General features: G+C 39.5%; 2 protein-coding genes across 6 annotated transcripts in view; both read right to left on the bottom strand.

The window, feature by feature from the left end:
* atmin (ATM interactor) overlaps positions 1-3716 on the bottom strand; it is a 39265-nt gene extending 35549 nt beyond the window's left edge. For 2 of the 3 annotated variants that reach the window (XM_073070378.1, XM_073070375.1), the window contains exon 1: positions 3438-3716. In XM_073070378.1, coding sequence (XP_072926479.1) covers positions 3438-3713 — 276 coding nt within the window. In that variant the 5' untranslated portion in view covers positions 3714-3716. The remainder of the gene's footprint in view (positions 1-3437) is intronic. The other variant, XM_073070377.1, reaches the window with a different exon arrangement.
* A 4440-nt stretch (positions 3717-8156) lies between these two features.
* Positions 8157-26049, bottom strand: cenpn (centromere protein N). 3 transcript variants are annotated; one of them, XM_073070382.1, is made up of 11 exons: positions 25960-26049; positions 24163-24339; positions 21652-21697; positions 20764-20823; positions 20582-20661; positions 18253-18423; positions 14311-14412; positions 13376-13433; positions 12631-12749; positions 11652-11778; positions 8157-11135 (listed from the first exon to the last, which is right to left on the bottom strand). In XM_073070382.1, the coding sequence occupies exons 2-11, from the start codon at positions 24328-24330 to the stop codon at positions 11023-11025; spliced, it is 1044 nt and encodes a 347-aa protein (XP_072926483.1). In that variant the 5' UTR covers positions 24331-24339; positions 25960-26049; the 3' UTR covers positions 8157-11022. The 3 variants fall into 3 exon arrangements, with proteins under 3 accessions (XP_072926483.1, XP_072926485.1, XP_072926484.1); XM_073070384.1 differs by having other exon boundaries at positions 8158-11135; positions 12631-12746; XM_073070383.1 differs by having other exon boundaries at positions 8158-11135; positions 25937-26027.
* Between the last annotated feature and the right edge of the window lie 1583 nt (positions 26050-27632).

Below are 27632 nucleotides of genomic sequence, written 5' to 3' on the forward strand. Positions count from 1 at the left end.
GAATGAAGATTTAGAGAATGTAATTGTCCACTGCATTGTGTAAAGGTAGTCCATTATCTACACTACGTGTTCACTGATTTTGTTTGTTGCATATACCACATGAATTCCACTTTTGATTACTGTTAGGAATGAATACACTATTTTATAGCACTGTCATACTATTTGCAAGGTCTTGGCCCGAAACATCAACTACTCTTTTCCATAGATGCTGCCTGGCCTGCTGAGTTCCTCCAGCATTTTGTGTGTGTTATTATTGAAATGTTCTATTTTGTTCTATAAATGCATAATTCATTACTCAGATTGTCTGTTTTGTACGTTTTTAACTATTTCCATGAAACTTTGACTAATTGGGGCAGCCATTTAATTGGGCCAAAATATACTGGTCCCAACTTGTCCCAATTAACCGGAATCCACTGTATTGCGTTTTGCACCTCATCCCAGAAGAATGATGTTGCATTCAACTGTAGAGATGTGTATAGTTGAAAGACAATAAACAAACTCGAACTTGAATGAACACTCCCTTCAGAACTGATTCTCAACTGCATAAAGAAATAATCTCTATATTGATTAGCTGATATAAATTTCAAAGTAATTTACAGTACACTACATCTAGCGTTGCTTTAATGACACAAGGAACTTGAAAGTTCCAATGGAGCCCAAAAATGTCTGAACTGAAGTTTAAAATCAACATTGGCTATATTCTTTTCCAACCCACCCCTACCCTGATCACCAGCATGATGGCTCTGCCTGGGATAGCAATGGGCTTAATTTACACACCTTCCATACAGAAAATGCCTTCTATTATATGATTCAGATCTAAATATCAAAGCAGGATCTACTTCCACCTACCCAGTTAGATAATGCGTTCCAGATCACTACGACTCTGTTTATAAACAAAATGTTCATGTCTCCTCTAGTTTCTTTACCAGTTACTTTAATATCAGTGTTTTAGTTACTGATCCTCCTCCTAGTGGAAAGTTTATTTTTTTTTACCTTACCGGTTCTCACCAACCTCAAAGAGGACCACAACCTTATCATAGTTTGGAGGCTTGCGTGCCTTAGTGACCTGGAGAGCTATGTTGGCTGGAGTCAGGGCTTACCCATGCCAAACAGGTCAAAGGATAGAGTCCAGATGAAGAGTGGTCCACTGGTCCTCCACGTTTAGGGGTTCAGCTCAGGGCTAACAACCCTGACTGGTAAAACAAAATTGTTACAGCAACAGCATTGGAGTTGCCACAGTATTGTTGCCCTAAATGCCAGCAGGTGTAATGAGCAGAATGTAAGGTTCAATCAAACGTTTCTAGACATCCAACAAATTTGCTGCAACACACAACTGAAATCCCTAATTACTGCTAGCTGTCAGCAAAAATATTCAAAATTGGATGATGCCTTTGTGTAACTATGCAATCTTATCACTGACATGTTACTTGGATTTTTAAGGTCTGCGACAAGGTGCTGAACATGAGACTACTTAACAAGATAAGAACCCATGCTATTACAGGAAAGATACTAGTATAGGTAGAAGATTGGCTGATTGATAAGATGCAAAGAGTAGGAATAATGGGAGCCTTTTCTGGTTGGCTGCCGGTGACTAGTGCTGTTCCACAGGGGTCTGTGTTGGGACCACTTCTTTTCATGTTATATGTCAATGATTTGGATGACAGAGTTGATGGCTTTGTGGCCAAGTTTGCAGACAACACGAAGATAGGTGAAGGGACAGGTAGTGCTGAGGAAGCAGGGAGTCTGCAGAAGTACTTAGACAGATGAGGAGAATGAGCAAAGAGGTGGCAGATGGAACATCGTTTAGAGAAGTATATGGTTACTACATGATAGAAGGAGCAAGGCATTGATAAGACCACACTCGAAGTATTGTGAACAGTTTTGGGCCCCTTAGCTAAGAAATAGTGTGTTGGGTCCAGAGGAGGTTCATGAGAATGATTCTGGGAATGAAAGGATTAACATATGAGGCGCATATGATGGCTCTGGCCTGTACTCACTGGAGTTTCAAAGAATGAGGGGAGATCTCATTGAAGCCTATCAAATATTGAAAGACCTAGATAGGATGGATGTGAACCTATGGTGGAGGAGTCTAAAGACCAGAGGGCACAACTTCTGAATAGAGGGGCATCCATTTAGAACAGAGATGAAAATGTATTTCTTTAGCCAGAGAGTGGTAAATCCATGGAATTCATTGTCACAGACGGCTTTTGAGTCCAGGTCAATTGGGTACATTTTAAACTAAGGTTGATAAGTTCTTAATTAGGCGGTCAAAGATTATGGAGAGAAGAAAATTGAATGGGGTTGAGAGGGATAATAAACCAGCCATAAAGGAATGGCAGCACAGACTCGATGGGCCAAGTGGCCTAATTCTGCCCCCCCATGTCCTGTGGAGATCCAGATGGTCCCAAACAATAAGACAAAATTTAAGGACATTGCACCTAACTTTAATATAATACAAACCACACATAGTGATAAACATTAAGACAATAGAAAACAATCCCCCTGCATTTACTTCCCCACTTTATAAATTTGAAAGGCCAAGTTTACTATTGCTAATGACCCAATAATTCACTAAATGATCACTTATTTTAAAACTCCAAGAATGAACAACATAATCAGATAGGCAGGGAAGAATGAGAGGTACTGGGTCAACTGGAGACAAAATTGAAGACCAATAGAATTTTCCTAAAGGTACATGGGGTAAATGTGATGTACAAGGTCACATGATTTCATTGAAAGATGAAATTATCTTGAAGCTCTGAATGCCCCCCCCCCCCGCCCTTATATTCATATACCTATACACACAATAAACAGGAGAGTATCTGAAAATGGATTAAAACCACCATTAGTGCTAAGAAGAAAGAGCCTAAGTATGAGATGAAATTGCTAGAGACAGGATGGGCCAGATTTTTTTTTCACTTGCCAAATAATCAATCCACATCAAATCAAAGATCAAATTATCAGGCCAAATGGTCAAATTCTATTCAAGAGGGACAAAATCAAATTATGGCATAAGCCAAATAACACAACTACCCACAGGCTTCCCTCCAAATCAAGCAATATCATTACTTTAAAATACATCAGCAGTCCTTTATTATTCCTAAATTTAAATCATGGGACATTTAAAAAAAATGTTGTGGCAATGCCTTCACCAGAAAAACTGCAGTGGATCAAGACAACTCGTCATTGCATTCTCAAGTGCAAATGAAATGGGCAATAAGGAATGCTTCCAAAAAATTGCTCGTACCACATTTTAAAATCTGAGAACATAAAATAGCGGATGTATTCAGCTTTGCAGAATTGGCCTTTCTGTCATTAACCTCTGATTTTGTTTCCCTTAACATTGCATTATTAGAGGGGAACGGGAAAAGAGAACACAGAGAAGGAAAACGAGACCTGGAGGAGGGAGAGTTGTGACAAAACGTGCCTGCACCTACCTGCACCCTGTGAGATTTGACCAGGTGCATTCCCAGGGCCGGAGGGTTGGGAAGGATTTTACCGCAGCCTGTAACCGTACAAAGGATGTTGGTCCTCACCTCCCGGCTCAGCTCGGTGACCGACGGCCGAATGAGCTGACAGACTGGGATTCTTGTCGTTGCTGCTGCTGCTGCCGCCGCTGGGTCCCCAGCCCTTTCACCCCCCGCCTGCGGCTGTGTCGAACTGTCGCCCTCCCGGCCTCCCCATGCACACGTCGCCGCCATCTTGCCGCGCATCCCCCTCCCTCCAACCGGTCGTCAATGAGAACTGCTCTAATTCTCATTGGCTACTTTCCGTCATCCGCCGCACCCCCAGGCCTCGGACGGACTCCTGATTGGCTGAATGGCACATTAAAAAACAGAATGCCGTAACCGACCCTGTCATGTTCACTTGACCTCGAAATACGTTAGATTCTAATAATATTACACTTGAATTAAGCTCGCATTGATTAATGGCTCATTTTATTCAGTAATGGTCATTTAACTATATACATTGAACTTAAACCAATGTTTCCTTTCACTTTTTACTTTAATATGCAAGCGGTCCCTAGCAACCTATAGTTTGGAACACAAAGAAAGCACTGTCACCGCAGGTAAGGACAGAAGCAATAAACGGAACTAGCATGGGATCACAATTCACACGCTGGAAAAAGTAACTCAGTCCATTATGTTCCCACATCAGACAAAAATGGACCTTAATTAGCTCATAAACAAGAAAACCTGCAGATGCTAGAAATCCAAGCAACACACACACACAAAATGCTGGAGGAACTCAGCAGTCCAGGCAGCATCTGTGGAGGAAAAATACAGTCAATGTTTCAGCTATCCATTAATAACCAATTTTTCTCTTCTCCACTTGCCTGAACTGTACTTTTTTCCCCCCATAGATGCTGCCTGGCCTGAGTTCCTCTAGTATTTTGTGTTGCTTCATTAGCTCATGTTGCACAACCTGTAGGCCATGGCTCTTGCACCAATCACCCTAGTACAGTACTTTCCAAATCAGGCAAATGTATCTGCCTCCACAACTTTCACCTCTACATTTTGTCTTGACTTTCCTCTAAGCCTCATCAATCAATTTACATCTAATGGTCCCTTGTCTTCTTTGTGAGGAACTGGATCGATTCCACTTTCTCTCATTCTAATACATCTAATTATATCTCCCAAATACCTTCCCTCAGACTTGACTTTTTTTTTTTACCCATCTAAGTGGTCCATCAAATCTTATTTAATTACAATTGAACTAAATTTAATCTAACCTTCCACAACCTGGAACTTTTTTTTAAATCCCACACTATCAAGTCCAGTACGAACCTGTAGAATAAAAAGAATGGTCCAGAAATTCCTTTACTGCTTATTAATAATGTTTTATCTTTCATCTTAATGTTCTTTTCACTCAGAATACACAATCACTGGAAAGGCATTGTTCTATATAGCCCAATCATATGGTTTGGTTTCCTTTCATAACTCTATTGCAAGTACTTGCAACTCAAGGTGGCAGCATCCATCATTAAATAACCCTACCAAGCAGGATAGCAAAATCTGCAGTATCTTGCATCTTCAAATTATTTCTCCAGACCTGATGAAGGGTTATTGAACATTACACTCTGGCTCCACAATGCTGCTCTGCACATGCTATTGGTTTTATTTTGGATTCCATTATTCACATTAATTTTAAATTGAAACTATTGAAAGATACAAGTTCATTGTATACAAAAATGTTCCATTCATTAGATAGATAGATAGATAGATAGATAGATAGATACTTTATTCATCCCCATGGGGAAATTCAACATTTTTTCCAATGTCCCATACACTTGTTGTAGCAAAAACTCATTACATACAATACTTAACTCAGTAATAATATGATATGCATCTAAATCACTAACTCAAAAAGCATTAATAATAGCTTTAAAAAAAAACAATTCTTAAGTCCTGGCAGTTGAATTGTAAAGCCTAATGGCATTGGGGAGTATTGACCTCTTCATCCTGTCTGAGGAGCATTGCATCGACAGTAACCTGTCGCTGAAACTGCTTCTCTGTCTCTGGATGGTGCTATGTAGAGGATGTTCAGGGTTTTCCATAATTGACCGTAGCCTACTCAGCGCCCTTCGCTCAGCTACCGATGTTAAACTCTCCAGTACTTTGCCCACGACAGAGCCCGCCTTCCTTATCAGCTTATTAAGACGTGAGGCGTCCTTCTTCTTAATGCTTCCTCCCCAACACGCCACCACAAAGAAGAGGGCGCTCTCAACAACTGACCTATAGAACATCATCAGCATCTCACTGCAGACATTGAATGACGCCAACCTTCTAAGGAAGTACAGTCGACTCTGTGCCTTCCTGCACAAGGCATCTGTGTTGGCAGTCCAGTCTAGCTTCTCGTCCAACTGTACTCCCAGATACTTGTAGGTCTTAACCTGCTCCACACATTCTCCATTAATGATCACTGGCTCCATATGAGGCCTAGATCTCCTAAAGTCCACCACCATCTCCTTGGTCTTGGTGACATTGAGACGCAGGTAGTTTGAGTTGCACCATATCACAAAGTCCTGTATCAGTTTCCTATACTCCTCCTCCTGTCCATTCCTGACACACCCCACTATGGCCGTGTCATCAGCGAACTTCTGCTCATGGCAGGACTCCGAGTTATATTGGAAGTCAGATGTGTACAGGGTGAACAGGACCGGAGAGAGTACGGTTCCCTGTGGCGCTCCTGTGCTGCTGACCACTGTGTCAGACCTACAGTCTCCCAACCGCACATACTGAGGTCTATCTGTCAAGTAGTCCACTATCCAATCCACCATGTGAGAGTCTACTCCCATCTCCGTTAGTTTGTGCTTTAAGATCTTGGGCTGGATGGTGTTAAAGGCACTAGAGAAGTCAAGGAATGTAATCCTCACAGCACAACTGACCCCATCTAGGTGAGAGAGTGATTTGTGCAGCAAATACGTGATAGCATCCTCCACTCCCACCTTCTCCTTATACGCAAACTGAAGCGGATCCCGGGCGTGCCTGGTTTGTGGCCTCAGATTCTGTATTATCAGCCGCTCCATGGTCTTCATCACGTGCGACGTCAAGGCAACAGGTCTGAAGTCATTCAACTCCTTTGGTTGTGGTTTCTTCGGTACCGGGACAATACAAGATGTTTTCCACTGTCTGGGTACTCTTCTCTGATCTAGACTCATGTTGAAGATGCGCTGTAGTGGTTCTCCCAGTTCAGTTGCACAGGCCCTCAGTAATCGTGGGGAAACTCCATCCGGTCCAGCCGCCTTGCTGGTACAGATCTTCCTCAGTTGACCTTCCACCTGTGCAGCCGTAAACCTGGGCGTGGGCCAGGTCTCCTGTGAGTGGATATTTTCCTGTGAGGGAAGTAAGCCTGGTGTGGAGTTCTGCAGTGAGGGTGAGATTGTGCTGTCGAACCTATTGAAGAAGTTGTTCAGCTGGTTCGCTTTCTCCACATCTCCACTTATGTTTGCCCCCCGCTTTGCACCACATCCGGTGATGATCTTCATCCCATCCCACACCTCCTTCATGCTTTTTTCCTGCAGCTTTTGTTCTAACTTTCTCCTATACTGCTCCTTTGCCCCCCTTATCTGTACTCTGAGTTCCTTCTGAACTCTTTTAAGCTCCAACCGATCACCATCTTTAAAGGCCCTCTTCTTCTGGTTTAGGAGGCCTTTGATGTGACTAGTGATCCAGGGCTTATTATTGGGATAGCAGCGAACAGTTCTAACAGGAACAACCACATCCACACAAAAATTAATATAGTCCGTTGTGCATTCAGTGACCTCCTCAACGCCCCCACAGAGCCCCCCTTGCAGTACATCCCAGTTAGTAGTACCGAAGCAATCTCTCAGGGCCTGTTCAGCTTCAGGAGTCCACTTTCTAAAAGAGCGTGTGGTAGTGGGATGCCTCATCACAATTGATTTATATCTTGACTGTAACAAAACCAGGTTGTGATCAGCTTTCCCCAGTGCAGGCAGCGGGGATGCACTATATGCATCCTGTACGTTTGCATACAGCAGGTCAATAGTCCTGTTACCCCTGGTGTAACAATCCACGTACTGGGAGAAAGCAGGTAGTGTCTTGTCCAAAGTCACATGGTTGAAGTCCCCTGTAATTAACACCAGTGCCTCAGGGTGTTGTGTCTGAAGCTTAGCAACGTCAAATTTCACCAAATGAATCTGATTACTTTGATCTTCTGATGAAATAACATCCATATTTCCTTTTCTACTTGTAAGATAATTTGTTATTTTACAGGAGGCACAGTAACATAGCAGTTAGCATAACACTAATATAGTGGCAGCAACCTGGATCCAAAAATGTTCCATTCATTAAGTCAAATTTCACCAAATGAATCTGATTACTTTGATCTTCTGATGAAATAACATCCATATTTCCTTTTCTACTTGTAAGATAATTTGTTATTTTACAGGAGGCACAGTAACATAGCAGTTAGCATAACACTAATATAGTGGCAGCAACCTGGATTCAATTCTGCTATCTGTAAGGAATTTGTACACTCTCCCTGTGACTACGTAGGTTTCCTCCAGGTACTATGGTACCCCCCCCCCCCCCCCCCCCCACACACATATACAATTATTGGTCAACTAATTTCCTCCACTAGGTTTGCCATTAATCAAAGTGTGAGCAATTTCTCACAAAGCTGGCCATTAGCACCCACCCCACCACCAGCATTACTCAAGCACACGATATTCAACTTTCAACACTACAATCACACAAGGATTCAAATAACCACAAATAAAATTCTTAATACAAAAATTTTTTACAACATGCAAATACATTTCAATAATTTTTTTTTTTTACAGCATTTTATTGTATAATCAGAACAGATAAGATGAACTGGATTTCAATATAACTTCAAAAGCAGAAGATTAAAAATCTATACTGATCCAATAAATTTGTTTCCAAATATATATATATAAAATTATTACTATGATATTCTATTATTCATCAGTTAGATCTTCATCAGAGAATGCTTATCCAATATTATAACTGGTTTACACACAAAGTAATGCATACAGTGAACAAGAACCAGGTTAATTTCTTCAGCCTGCAGAGATAATAATCTTTGTAAATTGATTCAAGTCAAAAAACAGAATTTGAGTTCCATTTCAGGTTGCTATGATAATGCAGGACCCAGCTTTACTCTTGTGGAAAATAATAGCACAAGTATTTACTGTCAAGATTAGAATACAGAAATGGGCACAGAACAAAACAAACTTAATATTTGCGCAACTTCTCTGATGCAAACTAAACTTAATTCCAAGGCAGAGAGAATCTTCAACGTTTGGCAACAGCAGATTAAAATACTGATGACTTTGTAAATCTGCTTTTTGCACATTAAACTCAAATTAAGTAAAATACAATGACAATTAATACTGTAGTAGTTATTGATTTGGGCCACAAAGGGCAAATTTTGTTTTAATAAATTCTGGGCTTAAAATTCATTTATTAAAAGCATGGGACTAACCAGTCTTTTTTCCACAAAATCTAACCCTTTATTTTTATTTTCTGCATAAACAGGATGTTCTGGTTTGCTTGCAGCTGATTGTAGATGTGCATTAATACATCAACAGATTACTGTTTTGCTTGGTAGAGGGAGTCTGTTCAATTTTTTCTCTGCCTGAAGTAGCCACCAGCTTTGAGGGGGAGAAAAAAAACCTGTCAAGTGCTAGCAAAATAATGTCCAAGGACAAATAATAACTGGATTTTAACTTAAATATGATGCATAATTATGATTGATTTTTTGGAAAGCAAGAATAATTCCCTCCATTTCAAAAGCAAAAATATCTGCAGGTGTAATACAACAGGAATAATCCAAAACCACAAAGATAACTCTTTATTGTAGGAAAAGAACATTTCCTGAAACACACTTATTTTCTTCAACTGTCTTTCTTCCTGTCAAAAATTTGATAATTCACAAATAGAGGAGTTTGACAGAAGGCAGAAAGGGAATGGTACATAATCATTTTCTCCAACCTAGTGATCTGAGTTTCTAAGAGAGGAATATTCCATTGTAATACTTTGCTTCAATGCGACATTCACCCATTACTGTTCAAATTTTTTTAAATGGTCTAAATAGTTAGATCAGTGTCAGAACTTTACATTTCAGAAAGATGAAAAAAATGTCAGAAAAGGTGGAGAAGAGAAAAAATTGGTTATTAAAGGAAAATTCGTGGGATAATTAGTCTTTGGTGCCACTATAAAATTAATAATAGGAAAAATAAAATTACATCATTGCAAGAGGAAGAAAAAAAAAACATTTTAAAACCAAGTATAGGAGACAAATGTATTTTCTGTTAAGACTGTTAAATTTCCAGAATAAATGATATTAATTTAAAATAAGTGAAATTGAAAACAGGACTTGCCCAGAGACCAGCAAAATATGAATTTTAAACAAAAAGGACTTGCAAAATATCACTATGGAAGTAGATGTCAGCTTAGGTACTGCAATTGCAACATACTTCAATCTTTTGTTTGCTGAGATTAGAGGAGAGAAAATGTTTCATTATTTCAAAGGTGAATATTAATCGAAGACTAATTTAAAAAGAACAAATCCCAAGCAGGATCAAGTATCATAATTTTGGAGGGCTAGACTGGTGAGTAGAGCATTTGCAAATACTGAGACATTATTAGAAAGAAAAAAAAACTTCATTTATATCAAAGTTATGTGAAACTATTGAATGGCTTTAATGTGTCTGGAAGTGCATTGCTGCTAATAAGAAAAATGTTCAAATACAGAAACTTTTGCAAACAGGACCAAAAGTTAAATATGTTTCTAGCAAAGCTCTCAAACATCAAAATCAAGATGTTCAGATTATAAAATGCTGACAAAGGAGAGGCTAACTAGTACACTATGAACTATTTCTCACCATTTCACAAAAAACTGCTACAAGATCTTTTTTGCTCACTGAGCGAGCACAAGGATAGATCTCATGCTTATAGTCTTATTTAAAAGAAAAAAATCTCTGAAAATGCACTGACATGTCAGCTCAGATTTTTCCTAAAGTCCTGGAGTGATTTAAAGTGTTATAAACCACAAGGCAATCATCTAACTGAAGTTTTGTCAGTATTTTATTTTTAAAACTCCTTTGACAATGTTATGTCTCACATGATGATAGCCCCTAGATACTGGAACAAGTGCTGTTACACACCTACAAGTCCAAAGAGTTATTTCAATGAGCTATCAACTGCTAATCTCAGTTATCTCTCCCACCATGCTCACACAGAGAACCCCACCACCGCCTTCCAAAAGTTGGGGGAGGGGGGTAAAATAGCACTGCTTGTAAATAATAAACGAGCATACCAAGAAGCATCATGTCAATAAATCTGTTAAAGGTTTTGTCTGGTTAATGGAATTCATTTCAAGATGCTCACAATGCCACACCATTCAGTCTATGCAAAGTTTTGGTTAGCATATCAGGGGTATCCAAAAGGTACATTATAAACACAGGAGCAGAAAGATTTTTCCATAGGAAACATACAAATATTTACATAATACCCTTTGATTTGTACTACAGAGTTAAAGGGCTGATGTATTATGCCCGACAGTCCTTTTGTCTGTGATCTTGAAATAATTCTTCCCCTTTTCTGCAATACTGCTGAACATAGTTGAAATGGGGACATCAGCAATCCCTTGAAAAACATAGAAAATTGCCATGTTTATTGATAGAATTATCCTGTTTTCCATCCAACCAAATTCTCAATTATTCTGTAAACATTTCCCACCCTATTTCAATCTGAACAAATCACAAAGTGAAGCTTGAAATATTTAATATCATCAACTTCAATGAATATTAACAGTATGTACAGCACCTCTAGTTTTCCCACCCATCACTTCCCAGCTTTTACTCCTTCCCCTCCCCCCATCTCATTCTGCTTCTTCCCCGTTCCTTTCCAGTCCCGATGAACGGTCTCAGCCCAATATGTCGACTATTCCTTTCCAGTGATGCTGCCTCACTTGCTGAGTTCCTCCAGTGTTTTGTGTTACAGCAGAAGAGTTTTGTATTAACTATAGTTGCAATCAATGAATTTGTGGCACTGGAATTTCAATACAAAACTAGTTGTTTTAATGCTTATTGTGAAGCTGACAAAATCAAAACAAAACAGATAAGACACAATGTAATGAATGCAAGGGCAAGATAAACCTACCCAATTCTGGTAGTGCTCTCAATGATTCAAGAATATTCGGACTGGAAAATTTTGCCACACATCGGAATGGTTTATTTCTGTCTGATAAAAGTCCCATGTTGTGTTCATCCTTAAAGACTGTTTGTAACTGACAAAAGATGACATGACTTATTAGTAGTGATGTAACAACAGGAAAAATCAAGCACTGCAGCATCTTTTACTTTCATGAAAACTGTTCTGTATTTGGCACTGGAAGCAGTCAGGTTCCTGCTCCTAGTCAACAGCACCCTCCTGCTGATAAAATAATTAGGCAACATTTGTTCCAGTGGACAAGGACTTGTAACCAAGACTGGCACTGAAACATTCAGCAAAAGGCAAAATATTGTCACTGGGGTACAGGGAATGAGTCAGAAAGATATCACACAGAAGCTGACCTCTTGGCCCATTACGTCTAGAACCATCCAATTATAATACCACTCAATCTTTCCAACCAATAGCTTCAGAAATTATTTACCAACTTGTCCTCCATCTTGCTATCAGATACTATTCTGGATTATGATACATGGAGAAAAATGAAAATTTCATCGCATATCTTCAGCGGTTAGTTTAAAATCTCATTTAAAAACTGGCAAAGTAATAAAATGGCAACATTAGGTGAGATACAAGACACTGAATGATTCATAAATCTTCTGAGTTGCAATATGGTGATTTAGTTTCAAAAGTACTTCATTTGAAATAAAATCTGTAGTCCAAGTAGAACACTTTTAAGATCACCCTGTATTGTGACATCAGTCTCAATTATCTGTTAATTTTCCCAGAAGATGAATGGTAATTCTATGCTGCATACAGGTTTGAAAAAAAAAATCACCTGAATTAAGGTGCAAGCTCAGCAAATGCTATACACCATATTCTACAAAGCAGAAAGTTACATGCCTTTCCTGGAGACCCACAACCAAGTGTACACCACATCAGAGTACATCAAATGCCACTCAGTGCATACCCTGTATTGAACCTCCTGCAGTTTTGGTAATGATCCTTCTCCAAATACTACTGCTGTTAATTTCTTGGCCTCTTCTTTCTCTCTCAAATTTTCTACAGTGATCCTCTGATCTTGAGCTACTTGGGAGAGAAGGGAAAAAAGTGAGTAAGTGAATGACTTCCAACAGCTTGATTTTTTCCAAGGAAAGAGGTGAGCATGAAAAATTCAAATCAAATTTTCAAGGGATCTTTTAGCGTCAATTAAGGATCATAATATTGGCCAGCTGACACATTAAAAAAATCACATTATCCTCTCAGCAAACTACTGGTGTGGAAAGATGCAGGAACATTTCACCGCTTTCTTTCCCCCAGCTTGACCCAAATGCCATGATCATCATGGTGAATATTCAGCAATCTTACAGAAAGATTAAAGTTCCCCCAACCATTGCAAACAAACCACAATATTATGTATAAATCTGTGCTGCATGTCTTGACTATTGCAGAACTAAATGCACTTGCCCATCCTCACTTCTAAGATCTTCTTCCACAAATAAAAATAAAATTACAGTTCTTACTGCAATATGGATATTCTACACATCAACTTCCCTCCCACAGCATGTCAAAATCCAACACTGAGAAATGGCAAAATTGTACCTAGTATTTCTTGCACAAGTTTTCTCACTATGGGACTGTTCTACATTAATCTTAAGCAAAACATAATTGTTAAAATGAAATTATGTGCACTAAAACAAGAAATAAAACAATACCAGAATTCTGGTTGGAGTTCAGCTGTTGTAAAGGTTTTCTGTAATGTGCAGAAAGTTTCTGAAATTAAAATAGAACATAGATAAAATACCAATACTGTAGAAATACACAGAACTTTAATACAGAATTACTTAAAATGCTCTGGAGGGCATTGCTTGGAAGAGTTTTTTTTTTAAAAAGGGCTTGTGGGACAGCTAACAAAATGACAAACTTGGGATATTGAAGAAGTGTGATTACAGCTTTACATGTTGAACAGAAACTTTCTTATGCAGGCAAAAGTAGCTTTTAAAGTAGTATTAAATGGGGTCTTGAGCATGTACACTATTGTTACTGCTATAGATCAAAAGTCAATGCAACCCTACAACACACGCAATCACTGTTTGGTATTGGTGGGGTTGTGGGGGAGGGGGGGGTGTGTGTCACTGGACAGGATCAAAAGAAAGTTGTAAACTCAGTCAGCTCCATCATGGGCACTAGCCTCCACAGTATCCAGGACATCTTCAAGAAGCAATGCCTCAAAAAGGTGACATCCATTACCAAGGACCAGACCACCCAGGACATGCCTTCTCCTCATTGCTACTAACAGAGAGGTGGTACTGAAGCCTGAAGGCACACATTCAATGACTCAAGAATAGCTTCTTCCCCTCTGCCATCAGATTTCTGAATTTATATTGAACACTACCTCACCACTTTTCTCCCCCTCTTTTTGGACTACTTATTTAATTTAAACTTAAAAAAATTATATGTACATATATACATACACATACCCACACTTAATTGCAAATTACAGTTTTTTTATAATGTACTGCTGCTACAAAATAACAAATCTCACGACATATGCCAGTGATATTAAACCTGATGGGGCAAGGAGGAAAAGGAAGAAACATAGGGTAGATTTAGGAAAAGCAGAAGACCAGGTGAAAATACTTTGCAATACCGGATTATATCTTTTAAGAGCGATGTCTCGGAGGGAATTCAAGCAATAGCCTCGAAGATCCAGCTCCTTGAGCATGTTATGTTCAGTTGCAAGAACCAAAGCCTGTAAATAAAATTGAGACACTTTAAGAATAAGCATTTTCCCTTAAGCTTGGGTCCCAAACATTTAGCATTATCAAAAGTCTAAGCAGTTACAAAGATAACTTACAGTCCGAAGTCCATACCAAAAATAGAAAGGCAAGTAGAAAATGGTGATTCAATAGTATGAAAAATACCAGCCTTTAAATAAACTGAAATCACTTCAACATATTAATTAGAAAATAATTAAAATTATATTTATAGAGGATTGCACATTAATCCCAAAAACCATTTTGATAGGAATAAAGAATTGAAAGGAATAAAACTTAGCCATATTTGCAATAAAAAATATAATTTTTTCCAAAGGGAGGTGCCAAAAGGATGTATTTTATTATGTTAAATTATTTGTGACATTTCAAATGCTTTCTGCAAATTCAGTTCTTGCACTTATAGCATTACTTCCCTGACGTTGCTTTTTGCTAGCCCATTACAAAGAGGACAGGTTTTAAAATTTGGAAATATATTAGTTGTAGAAACTAACTATAAGGATAAGCAGTTAACCAACTCAAAATTTTAAAAAAATAAAGGGCGATTTATCTCTTAAGTTATATTCCCTGCAAGATACAATTAGAGGCCAGTTTATTAGACTTTATTAAATCCTTAGGATTAAAAATACTCAGTAAACAAATATTTAGCTATCAAACCACGTAATTCCAAAATAAACTGTCATGCTGCATTTCTAACTTTATCAAACAGAACTTTTCATTAGCAAACCCCTTTCTTCGAGTATTTTAGACTGCCAATGATGGTATCTCATGAATGACAGCAACTTGGCTTGCGTTTTCAGTGATTCTCAAGTAGACACACTTGAGAACATTTAAAATGTTAATTTTCCATGCTAGGAATTGAAGGCTGTGAACACCTAGCAAGAGATCAAGACTAGCTCTGAACTCTACACTTCTTTAAGGTTCAGACATTTAGTAGATAAGCATACAATGCCATTGTCTGAAAACAGATGATTCAACAGCACACATCAATTAATATGATACACTTTGCATCTTGGGGTATGGCAGTGATGCAGCAGTTAACTTATTGCATTTGTAATCCTCAATCAAGTTCAAATTCCAGTCAGTCATCTTTAGAATTTAAATTTAACTCATCACCTATGACCAGAAAGCAAGCAGTCAACAGTAAAATCAGTAGACCATAACACGTACATGCTGGAAGTCTGAAATAGAAACAAAACTGGAAATGCATAGCAGATCAGGCCCATCCATGGAGGAAGTAGTACAGGGCCTTGTAAAATTATTCAGTCCACAACCCTTTGTTCATATAAATGAGTATTACAACCAGGAATTTTGATCAATTTGACTGAGAACTTTTATTTGTGAATTACATGATTCTCACCCCCCCCCCCCCCGCCACAGTTAAGCCTAGAGGAGAGGGAAAATTGTAAAGCATGATAAATCAAAAGTTCAAAACCTGAAATGTCAGCAGTTCAAAAGTATTCATCCCTTTTTGTTCAGTATTTGGTTGCACCATCTCTCACAGCTATTACAGCCAGTAGTCTTTTTGGACAAGTCCCCATTAGCTTTGCACAACGTGATGGAGAAAGATTTGTCCATTCCTCCTTGCACAATTGCGCAAGCTGTGCCAGGTTAGTTGAGAGGTGGTGGCGGACAACAATCTTGAGGTATTGCCAGAGATGTTTGAAAAAGGTTATGGTCAGGACTCTGACTGGGCCACTCAAGAACACCAATTTTCTTCATTTGAAGCCACTCCATAGTTGCTCTGGAAGTGCGCTTGGGTCACTGTCTTACTGAAAGATGAACTTCCTCCTCAGTTTTAGCTTTCTGGCAGAGGCTAGCAGGCTTTTATCCAAGATCTCTATTTAGGAGCATCAATCCTGACCAGATTTCCAATCCCTGCTGCTGAAAAGCATCCGCAGAGCATCTTGCTACCTCTACCATACTTTACAGTACAGATGGCGCTACCTGGCTGACATGGAGCAATAGATCTATGCCACACATACACAAAACGTTCCACTTTAGTCCTACCCGACCACAAGACCTCCTTCCACATCTTTACAGCGTCTTCTAAGTGACATTTGCAAAGTCTTTATAGCCAAGACAATGCCTTTTTAAAAAAAAAACAGGTCTTATTCCTTGCCATTTTTCCATAAATACCCTTTTGTGCAAGGCCTTAGAGAATGTGGAGCCATGAACTTCATCTCCAGTTCCACCCACTGACTTCTGCAGCTCCCTCAGTGACTGGTGGTATCATAGCAGCTTCTCCAACAAGTGCTCTGGTGACTAAGTTTAGGGGGGCAGCCCAACCTAGATGGTGCGGCTGTGGTTTCATATCCCGCCCCCCACTTTTTCATGATGACTACAATGAGCTCCAAGGTGTGTTCAGTGCCTCTGAAAAGGTCCTGTACAACTTTCCCTGATTTGCACCTCTCCATCATTTCCCTGACTTGTCTTGAATGCTCTTTACTCTTCATTTTGGTTTGGTCTGTTGAAAATCTACCATACTGTTAACAGAGAGAGCGGCATTTATTCTGATGAATTCATTGAAACAGGTGATCCTCCAATTTTTGATATCAACAAATTGGGTGAATCAGTGAGGTAATACTGTATATAAGTTAGCATAATAATTACAAAGGGGATGAACACTTTAAGCATCAATTTTGATTTTCAATTTATTAAATTGTTGACTGGTTTCAGAATTTTTCTTTTGTTTTGACATGATGCACAATGGTTTATACATTAGTTCAAAAAATCCTACTTTAGGTTTTTTTAAATTTAGAAAATGAGACAGTAATACGTGGGGCTGAACACTTTAAGGTACTGAATATTAACATTTCAGTTAATATTTTTGTTTCAGTACTGATGAACTGAAGTGCTAACTTGTTTCTCTCACCACAAATATCACCAGACTCCGCAGAGTATTTCCACAATTGTCCATTTCAGATTTAAGGCAGTATGTCTATACTTAAGGCCAACTGCTTGCTTATTCACTGATTTTCTAAGGTATGAACACTGGGGAAAGTTTAAGTTCAAACTTGGTCTCTTGAAAGAATTGCTGGGACTGTTAGTGGGAGAGATACAAATCTGCAATGGCAATTCTTTCTCTTTCTGCAGATGCTGCCTGATCTGCCGAGCATTTTCAGCATTTTCCATTTTTCTTTTTTGAAAACTTTTTTTGAATATGACTTTCACTCAATAGCCTGCTTTAGGAAAAAGCTGGCATCCTTGCCCAGTCTGGTCAATGTGACGTGAAATGGCTTCGAAAATGGCCCAGCAAACCACTCAGTTCAAGGCAATTGGGAAATAGAAAAAAATTGCCAAGCTTGCCAGCAAAACCCAGATCTTGGAAAATGATCTTAAGAAAAAGCTGTACAATTTGCACTTAATACTTTGATGCAGCACAAAGAAAGGCATGGACTTCTTGTAGAAAACAATGCAAAGATTGAACTTGGATTTACTATCCCTACTCCCCAAACTCCCCCGCCTTCCCCTCTTTGTTAATGTATTGAGAGGCATGCATAGAAATAGTACTGAAAATGGAAATAATGTTAATAGAAGTTAAAGATTTCTTTTAAAATCACCCTTTTAAGATTTCTTTTAAAACAGTGAAATGTGTCATTTGCATTAACTAACACACACCTGATTGTGTGCTGGGGGCGGGGGGGGGGGGCAGCCCATAAGTGTTGCCACATCTCCTGGTGCCAAAATAGCATGCCCAAAATACTTGGCAAAATAATACAGAACACAAAAAGCAACAAAGTGACAATAGCGGAACAAGCCTTTTCCTCACTCCCATGCACAAAAAGCAAACTGGATAATAGGTAAATCCATTTTACCTGAGAAACATACACTCTGTACTGTGCAGCAACGTTAGACATGAAAACATATGGAGTCTGTGGGTAGTAGACTACGTACGAAGGTCTTTGCTGGTTAGGTGGGGAATGATGTTTACCCCAAGCAATTCTGATCCAGACTGCTTCCTCATGTTCTAAGATGTTAATCATGACCTGAGGCAGGCAAAAACAAAATAAAATCAAGGACATTTAAATAAAATACCACAAAAATGTTAAATCAATTAGCCAATACACTTAAAATGAAAATACAAGACTTCCCTCATTTACTTTCTTTCAACTATCACACCTGCAATTAAGATGCAAATATATAATTAAGGCAACTTGGTTAGAACTCTCAGAAGTCAGGAAAAGTAATTGAAATCCTATTCAAGAATTAACACAAAAGACAAATCTTTTATATAGTTATCTCCCTAAAGTTCGGGATTATTTACCGAAGGGAGAACAACATTCGTCAATCAGAAGCAATCAGGTCAGGCGACTTCTCTGAAGAGAGAAATACAAGACCATAAGACACAAGAGCAAAACTAAGCCATTCGGCCCATTGAGTCTGCTCCACCATTCCATCATGAGTGATTTATCTCAACCCCATTTTCCTGCCTTCCCCCTGTCACCTTTGACACCCTTAGTAATCAGGAACCTAATGACGTCCGTTTTAAAGATACCTAATGAATTGGCCTCCATAGCCGTTTGTGGCAACAAATTCCACAGATTCACCACCCTCTGGCTTAAGAAACTCCTCATCTCTGATCTACATTGCATTCTGAGGCTGTGCCTCATACTTCTAGGTCAATGATTTTCCTTTTGTCAACTAACTCAAATTTCAAGTGTCTACAATATTTTGCTACATTAAATTTGAATTGGAACTCCATTATAAAAACAGCAACTCGTGCACATTGATTAGTCATTCACCTTCTGTCACTTGTATACCATTGACGCCAAATTTGACTGTAGATAGAGATTGCCACTCAAAAATACATTGAAGGAAAAATATTGGCTTGGAAATCAGGAACTGCTCTTATTTGAAATAGCACTATGGGACCTTTCCTGTTGACCTAAAGGAACAGATAGCATCTCCAACAGCAAAATACTCCCCTAGTACCAGCCTGGACTGCATTTAAGTGCTGGTGCACAGAACTCAAACTTTCCAACATTAATGCTAATACTAACCTACAAACAAAACTGATTTGCTTTTAATATGCAAGAACATAATTTTAAGAAACTATACAAATTGAACTAAGAATAAATAACTATTTAAATGAGTGTCACAGTAGCATAGTGGGTTTGCATGACACTATTACAGCTTGTGGTATCAGAATTTAGAGTTTACTTCCAATGCTATCTGCAAGAAGTTTGTATGTCCTTCCTGTGAGCATGTGTTTCCTAGTGCAACCTAAAGACATACTGGTTAGTAGGTTAATTGGTCATTATATATTGTCCTGTGATTAGGCAAGGGTTAAGTAGGTGAGTTGCAGGGTGGTGCAGCTTGTAGGGCCGGATCTGTTTGTTCCATGCTTTATCTCTAAATAAAATTGGAGCTGTTAAGATCATAAATTTTGCATTCTGGTTGAGTGCAGAGCAGTTAATAATACGCTAGCTCAAATTGCCAGCATGTACTGATAGGTTTCAGAATTAAACTGCCAGTAGTCCCTGCCACCTCCCAACATCATCTCCATGACAATGATTCTGAAGATCCTATGTCCTAAAGGGCATTTCAAATTGTCAGTTGAGCACTGCAATGCAGGAAATTGCTAGTAATATTCAAAGTATAACAAAAATTCAGCATTACTTCAGGAATTATGCTGGATAAAAATCAGCCTAATAAAATTGAGGCTGATTAGTCCAAGTACAGCATCCTCCTACATTCGAATAGAGTAACAGTCAATGATAAAAGTAATTTCAATTTAATGAAGTTAGCTTTCATGTTTTTAATTGTTTAAATTAATTTTAAAACCAAGCTTTTTTTTTAAAAATTACTTCCATTATCTGCAGATTGTTGGATTTTCATTTTAAAATATTTAGTTTACGCGCGGAACTTATTTTGTTTCTCAATGTCATAAAGCATTCTATTAGAAACATTCAGAGTCCTTGACAGTTTTGAGTGCTGGGAGAAAGCTGGGGATATGACAGAGCCGCAAAGAAAACCTGACAGCGGCTATTTTGGGAGCATGCCCACCATGCCAGTTTAAAACCATAACACAATGCTGTAAAGATCATGAGAATCTCGGCATGTCCCCAACTGGTATCCAAGCTAGCAGCTCACAACCTGCCACAAAACACGATTCCCGGTAGGTCAGTAAGCTTTTCCGCTTACATTTCTCATGAGCATTTCAAGATTTCTTCCAAAGGTCTCTCTGAAGACTTGCAAGTCAAATAACTTGGCTTCTTCTGCATCTGAAAAGAGAACAAGTCTGTCTCAGGATACTGCATCATATAGTCAGCACCTAAATATAGTGAAAAGACAAAGCCATAGCAAAATTAAGATTGTTACATAACCTTTTGAACTAAACATTTGGTAGGTACACCATCTTCTCTTCTTAGGGAATGCACAATTACCTACAAGAAAAGCCATTCAGAAAATCATATTTTATGAAAATTGCAGTCTTATTTCAGTGACTTGGTTAAACAAAGTTGTCCAGCACCCTTTTTCTTTACATACTAAACCTCAGAATGAATTCCAATATTTTTGTCTTATTTCTTGAATGGACATACTGCTTGAGTATTATGGTTAACAATCTGCTAAAACGGTGACTAATGGTGGGTAACATTTTTAAAAAATATATACACATTGTAGCTGCACACTAAAGAGCACCTGAAGTGTAACTGGTGGAAGCTGTGAGCTACAAAATGCTGGGCATTGATGACTTCACAATAATATATTAATTATTAGTGCAACTATTCACACAAAATCCCCTTCACCATTATGCAAACACAAAATAACTTACACTGCTCCTACCCTTACAGTTCAAACAAACTTCAAAACTTAGAACTTTATTAAATATCTTCCAAAAAGCAACCTTGATATTTAAACAGGAAGATAATCGTACAGGAACAGGCACCAGAACTAGGAAGACTGTTTCCCTATAGAAAAAAAGGCAACAAAAATCAGTGACTGAACTGTCTTCCATGCTCCTAAAATTAAGGTTGAGTGCAGGCATTGCAAACCAGATTGTGAAAAGACAAAGGAGGAAAGATTTGCACTTATCCATAGCTTATCTTTCCATAGTACAAATCTTTCTATCTTGTAAACATTCAATTTTAACATTTGATAATATTTCAAGCAGAATGACTGAATCTGACCAGTGCAAACTGGAAAACATGCTTTGTGTAAAACTATCTTAATTGCAAATCCTACTGTGCAATGATGAAGAAAATAGTACTTACAAATAATATCTAAATCTGCCACTTGTTTGAGGGTTACACCATTTTCCTAGAATAAATTTTAAGACACGAATTTTTAAAAAAACAAGTTTTGGAAAACCTTTTACAGCTCCAGAAACAAATGAGCATGCAATATAAATTACCATAAAACATTTACTTGTCCACAAAAACTGCAATCAAAATGTACAAATGGATAATTTCAGGAAGTCAGTTCTCTATTATTTCAAATATATTCTTTACGAAAAGTGCAGTCACAGACCATTGAGAGGTTTCACTCACTGAAGAAAACAATCAATACCAAACGTGCCATAAACTGACAAGGGTAACAAGCTCATTAACTCATTTTTGAATCTGTTCCAGCAGGACTCCACAGTAAGGAAATGGGAGATGTTTATTCAGAAAGGCAAAATTAGAACAGCTGAACAGTCTTTTCTCTTGCACAATTAATTGCTAGTTACTTTCTAGCTTCTTTATACATTTTGCTGAATGATGAGAAACCCCAAGTGCAGAATGAATTTTAAGAGGAAATAGCATTTCATTCTTCATATTGGCCTATATGATAGACGATTTGCCAGTCATTAAGTAATAAATTAAAAATGCCGTACAACTTTAACTAAGGTTAAACCATATCTAGGAATATTTTAAGAATTATTTCTTGCTCTTTCAAAGGTGCTGTCTCATAATGAAGCAGAGTGTCATTGGCAAAAGGTGTAGTCATGGACACTCACATGGGTCCCAGCTATGTCTGCCTGTTTCTCAGCTACATGGAACAGTCTATGTTCCAAGCCTACACTGGTGACCATTCTGCACTTTTCCTACGCTACATCAATGACTGCATTGGTGCTGCTTCCCGCACCCAAGCTGAACTTCTCTTCATTCGCTTTGTCTCCAACTTCCATCATGCCTTCAAATTTACCTGGTCCATTTCCGACACCTCCCTCCCCTTTCCCAATCTCTGGAAACAGCTCATCTCCAGATATCTATTACAAAACCACTGACTCTCACAGCTACCTGGACTATATCTCCTCCCACCCTGTTACTTGTAAAAATGCCATCTCCTTCTCTCAATTCCTCTGTCTCCGCTGTATTTGTTCTCAGGATAAGGCTTTTCATTCCAGAATGAAGGAGCTGTCCTCCTCCTTCAAAGAAAGGGGCTTCCCTTCCTCTACTGTCAACACTGCCCTCAACCACATCTCTTCCATTTCACGCACGTCTGCTCTCACCCCATCCTACCAGGGATAGAGTTCCTCTTGTCCTCACTTACCACTCACCAGCCTCCGCATCCAGCACATAATTCTCCCCAGCTTCCGCCACCTCCAACGGGATCCCACCACCAAGCACATCTTTCGCTTCCCCCCACTTTCTGCCTTCCACAGGGAGTGCGCTCCCTACACAACTCCCTTGTCCACTTGTTCCTCCTAACTGATCTCTCTCCTGGCACTTATCCTTGTAAGCAGAACAAGTGCTACACCTGCCCCTACACTTCCTCCCTCACTACTATTCACGGCCCCAAGGTCCTTCCAGGTGAGGCGACACTTCAACTGTGAGTCTGTTGGGGCCATATACTGTGTCTGGTGTTCCCGGTGTGGCCTTTTATATATCAGTGAGACCAGACGTAGATTGGGAGATTGCTTCGCTGAGCACCCACCCTCCATCTGCCAGATCTCCCAGTGGCCACCAATTTTAATTCCACTTCCCATTCTGATATGTCTATCCATGGCCTCCTCCACTGTTGTGACAAGGCCACAGTAAGATTGGAGGAACAACACTTTATATTCGATCTGGGTAGCCTCCAACCTGATGGCACAAACATTGATTTCTCGAACTTCCTGTAATGCCGCCCCCCCTTCACCATTCTCCATCCCCTCCCCCGGTGCTCCTTCCCCTTTTTCTTTCTTCCATGGCCTTCTGTCCTCTTCTGACAGGGCTCCCCCTTTCTCCAGCACTGCATCTCTTTCACCAATCAACTGCCCAGCTCTTTGCTTCATAACTCCCCCCTTTCAGGTTTCACGTATCACCTCGTGTTTCTCTCTTCCCTCCTCCCACCTTTTAAATCTACTCCTCACTTTTTTCCTCCAGTCCTGCCAAAGGGTCTCGGCCTGAAACGTCAGCTGTACTCTTTTCCATAGATGCTGCCTGGCCTTCTGTGTTCCTCCAGCATTTTCTATGTGTCGCTTGAATTAATCTACTAACCCGTATGTCTTTGGAATGTGGAAGGAAATCAGGAGGAGATCCACACCGTCACAGGGAGAACATACAACCTCCTTACAGACAGCTGTGGGAACTGAACCCCTGGTCATTGGCACTGTAAAGTGATGTGCTAACTACTACACTGTGCTGTCTCTTAGTTCAATTCTCCCAATGACATAGAAGACCTGCTGGAATCAAGTTTCTTTAAAGTGTGACAACACGGGGTTTAAAAACTCAGCCAACAGAAATGCCACCGATCTGTCACTGAACTGAATGTCAATTCATCACCCACCCTAAAGTCACTTTATATACTTTGAACAATACCTCACAAAGTGCAGCTAACTGCAAAATCACATCTTTTTTTGTGCTGCTGTTGAAATCTACACTTTGAAGTTGTTCTTCGGACAGAAAATCCCAGGTCTTCAACAACTCGGGGAGATCAACCATTCGAATCCTTGAAAGCACCTTAGTTATGTATTCTGCCCCATCCATCTCCAGAACCTACATGTGAAAACACATGCAAAAGATCAATAAAAATGCCCTGGCGATGGGCTCTGTAAGATGACAAACAGGCTTCAAAGAAACGCTCATAGTGGTTTAGCAAACGAGATGATGTGTACCAAGTACTACATTGTAGGCATTTGAAAGACATCACTCATGCAGTCTCTGCAAGAGACTCTAAATTTAGACATAAAAAAGCAATCTAGTGTTAGTGTCCTCTCCAGGTCAACATCCTAAGTGAGACTCTAATTACACTCATTAGTTCACACCATGCACCCCACATCCCCATGGGCCTGACACACTATTCCAAGCTTTCATGGGATGATATCATCAGAAAGGCAGAGAAAGATTCAAAGATGTGCTGAAAATCTCCTTGGAAAAAATATATATAACCACCAGACTCTTGGAAATCCTTGGCCCATCGTTATTCTAAGTGGAGGAAGAGTATTTGGGATGATTTTAAGAATCATCAGTTCATATTGCAAGAGCACACAGAAACCTTTCCTAGGCCGTAGAGACTCACCAGAGCTTTTCACCCAACTCCCCATGTGTCTCATGTCCCATCTGTAGGGGGAAGTTGCAGTTCCCACATTAGCTCCATCCTCAGGACCGACACAACTAGTTATCCTCAAATCTCAGAACTGAGGAGCATTACTAGTGAGCATGAAACTACACATTTAATTACACAACATTGACGTAAACAAGCGCACAAGTCAGCTTCCTGGAGTAGTGACAGGGAACTTGCATTAAGCAGACTACTTTTAGAAACATTTGGAAATAATTTGCATGAGTACTTTCAGACACAATGCATTTTGCTTGAGAGGAACATGTTCACCATCACCGAGATTTTCCTACTCGGGACATTCTGCCTGGGTGCATTGCCGAAGTAGACCGATTGCTATGATCATTAGAACATTAGGAAGTTACCTAGGAAGCACATGAAGATCAAGGTCGATAATATGAAATAGATGCTGATGACAGGGTTCTACCTCCACAGATTATGTTTGACCTGCTGGGTCCCTCCGGCACCGCGTTTTTTCGCTCCAAATCTCAGCTTCTCTTCCCCCCCCCCCCCCCCCCCCATTTCCAGAAAAGCAAACATAACATTTCATGAGGACAAGGGGATTAAAAAACTTATTGGTAACAAAGACAGCAAATCTGGGACCTATTGCCCCCAGTTAAACTAACTTTAAAAGAAAGCAACACACTTTGAGTGGAGACCTGTCCTGATGACAGTCTTCGGCTCGAAAGGTCGACTGCTTATTCCTCTCGGTAGATGCTGCCTGACCTGGTGAGTTACCCCAACATTTTGGGTACGTTCAGCGTCTGCAAAATCTCTTGTGGAAACCGAGTCGTTTTATTAGGCGCAGCTTTAGGAGTCAGATTTTCAAAACAAAACTGCCGGAATTACCAATAAATTAGCGCAGACTGTTTAGCTGCAACCTCCGCTGGGTTTTGTAAGGAAAGTCCCGACTAGTTTACTCAGGACAGGTCCTGCACTCGGCTATCTGCCAGTACATATATTACAGACAGATCTCCCTCCACCTCCAATGCCTGCCCGAGTCTCCCCGATTGCTCAACCCCGGACCAGGCTCACCTGCTCGCCGCAACCCCACTCACCAGAAGCCGGCCCGCAGTCAACCAAACCCGCGGCTTTTCAAATGAGCGCAGCCAATGGCTGGGGAGGCCGTTAGGCAAGATGGTCGCCCCGCCGGGCCGCTCTGCTACGACACCTCCCTCGACAGCGCCCCCAGTCTTGGCGAGCACATAACTACTGCACCCGTCCCAGACTTCCTCTCCTGAGGCAGCCTTAGAAATACAGTAATTGTGAAACGTCTAAATGGTGCAGGGTTTCGAATCTGCATCTAAACTTTAAACTAAATAGATTCTTTCCCTCTACAAATACTATTCGACTCCCATGTTCCTCCAGCAGATGCACTTTAATTGGTTTAAAGAGTCACAGATTGTCAAATATTGGCATCATACCATAAGAAGAGATATTCTAGTACCTCCCTTGTACTACCTCAATGCTGATGTCATGAAATGATCTGTATAGATGGCAAACAGAATAAAATTTTTCACTGTAGCTCGGTACATGGGACAATGGTTAACCAATTTACCATTCTGCCACATTGTGAAAGGTTGTTGCCTTTATAAACTTTCTTCAGTCTTAGGTTGTTGGTGCAAGGATATCATTCAGAATTCAGATGACCACAAATGTTATTGACTGGTGGCAGCAGCTGTGGTGTTTGTTACAGTGCCTAGAGTGCACATGTTTTAGTGTAGGAGGCAGGGGGGTAACTTTATAGAGGTATAAAAATCATGAAGAGCATAATGGATGGTGAATGGTCTCTTTGATCAGTAAGGGTGAAGGCAGGAGATGGGGCTGATCGGGATTAAAAAAATCAACAATGATGGAATGGCAGAGCAGATTCGATGGGCTGAATGGCCTATTTCTGCTCCTATTGTCTTTCTTTTTCAATCTTTTTATTAATATCAACATGATAAGATTAATACATAGTTATTGGATTACAAAATTAAAATGAACATAAAAGGATTCACAAGCAATAAGTACAATATAGTCTTCCCAAATCATGAATGATACAACTATCATATAAACGAAACAAAAAAAAACTAGGTATATCATGTTGAAAAAAAACAGAAAAGAGAAAAAGAGAAAAAAATATTATTACCCTAAGAAAAACTAATCTAACAAACTAACCACTAACTAATAAAGAAAAAGGAAAAAAGGGGAAAAAAAGGGCTGTTTATAGTATCTATAAAAAAACAAAGAATCATCAGTGTCCCCAACTCCGATCCTCTCAACATATATATAATCAAAACCGGAAAAACAAATAGGATTGGAAAAGCTCTTAGCTTCATCCCACCCCCTCCGGTCTTCTCCTATCATTTCGCATTTCCCCCTCCCCCCACTACTTTCAAATCTCTTACTATCTTTCCTTTCGGTTAGTCCTGACGAAGGGTCTCGGCCCGAAACGTTGACAGCGCTTCTCCCTATAGATGCTGCCTGGCCTGCTGCGTTCCACCAGCATTTTCTGTGTGTTGTTGTGGATTGGAACAGGGTCAAATTACATCATGTGAAAATATTGAATAAATGGCCTCCAAGTCTTTTCAAATTTAATAGAAGGGCCATATATGACACTTCTAATTTTTTCCAAATTTAGACATAACATAGTTTGAGAAAACCAATGAAATATGGTAAGGGGTTTAATTTGCAATCATCCGACAAGCAGGAGAAGATAAATGAATTGACTCTATCATTGGTAAACCAA

The sequence above is a fragment of the Hemitrygon akajei genome, chromosome 17 (genome assembly GCF_048418815.1).
Source record: "Hemitrygon akajei chromosome 17, sHemAka1.3, whole genome shotgun sequence".
In the NCBI taxonomy this organism is placed as follows: domain Eukaryota; kingdom Metazoa; phylum Chordata; class Chondrichthyes; order Myliobatiformes; family Dasyatidae; genus Hemitrygon; species Hemitrygon akajei.

What these genes read in the sequence shown, in the direction of transcription:
- cenpn (XM_073070382.1), bottom strand. Translation starts at nt 24,330, where the DNA reads ATGGATGGGGCAGAATACATAACTAAGGTGCTTTCAAGGATTCGAATG. An exon ending in TTGAAATGCTCATGAGAAAT is followed by an intron (nt 18,424 to 20,581) that starts GTAAGCGGAAAA and finishes TGCCTGCCTCAG; the next exon opens with GTCATGATTAACATCTTAGA. An exon ending in ACAGAGTGTATGTTTCTCAG is followed by an intron (nt 14,413 to 18,252) that starts GTAAAATGGATT and finishes TTTTATTTACAG; the next exon opens with GCTTTGGTTCTTGCAACTGA.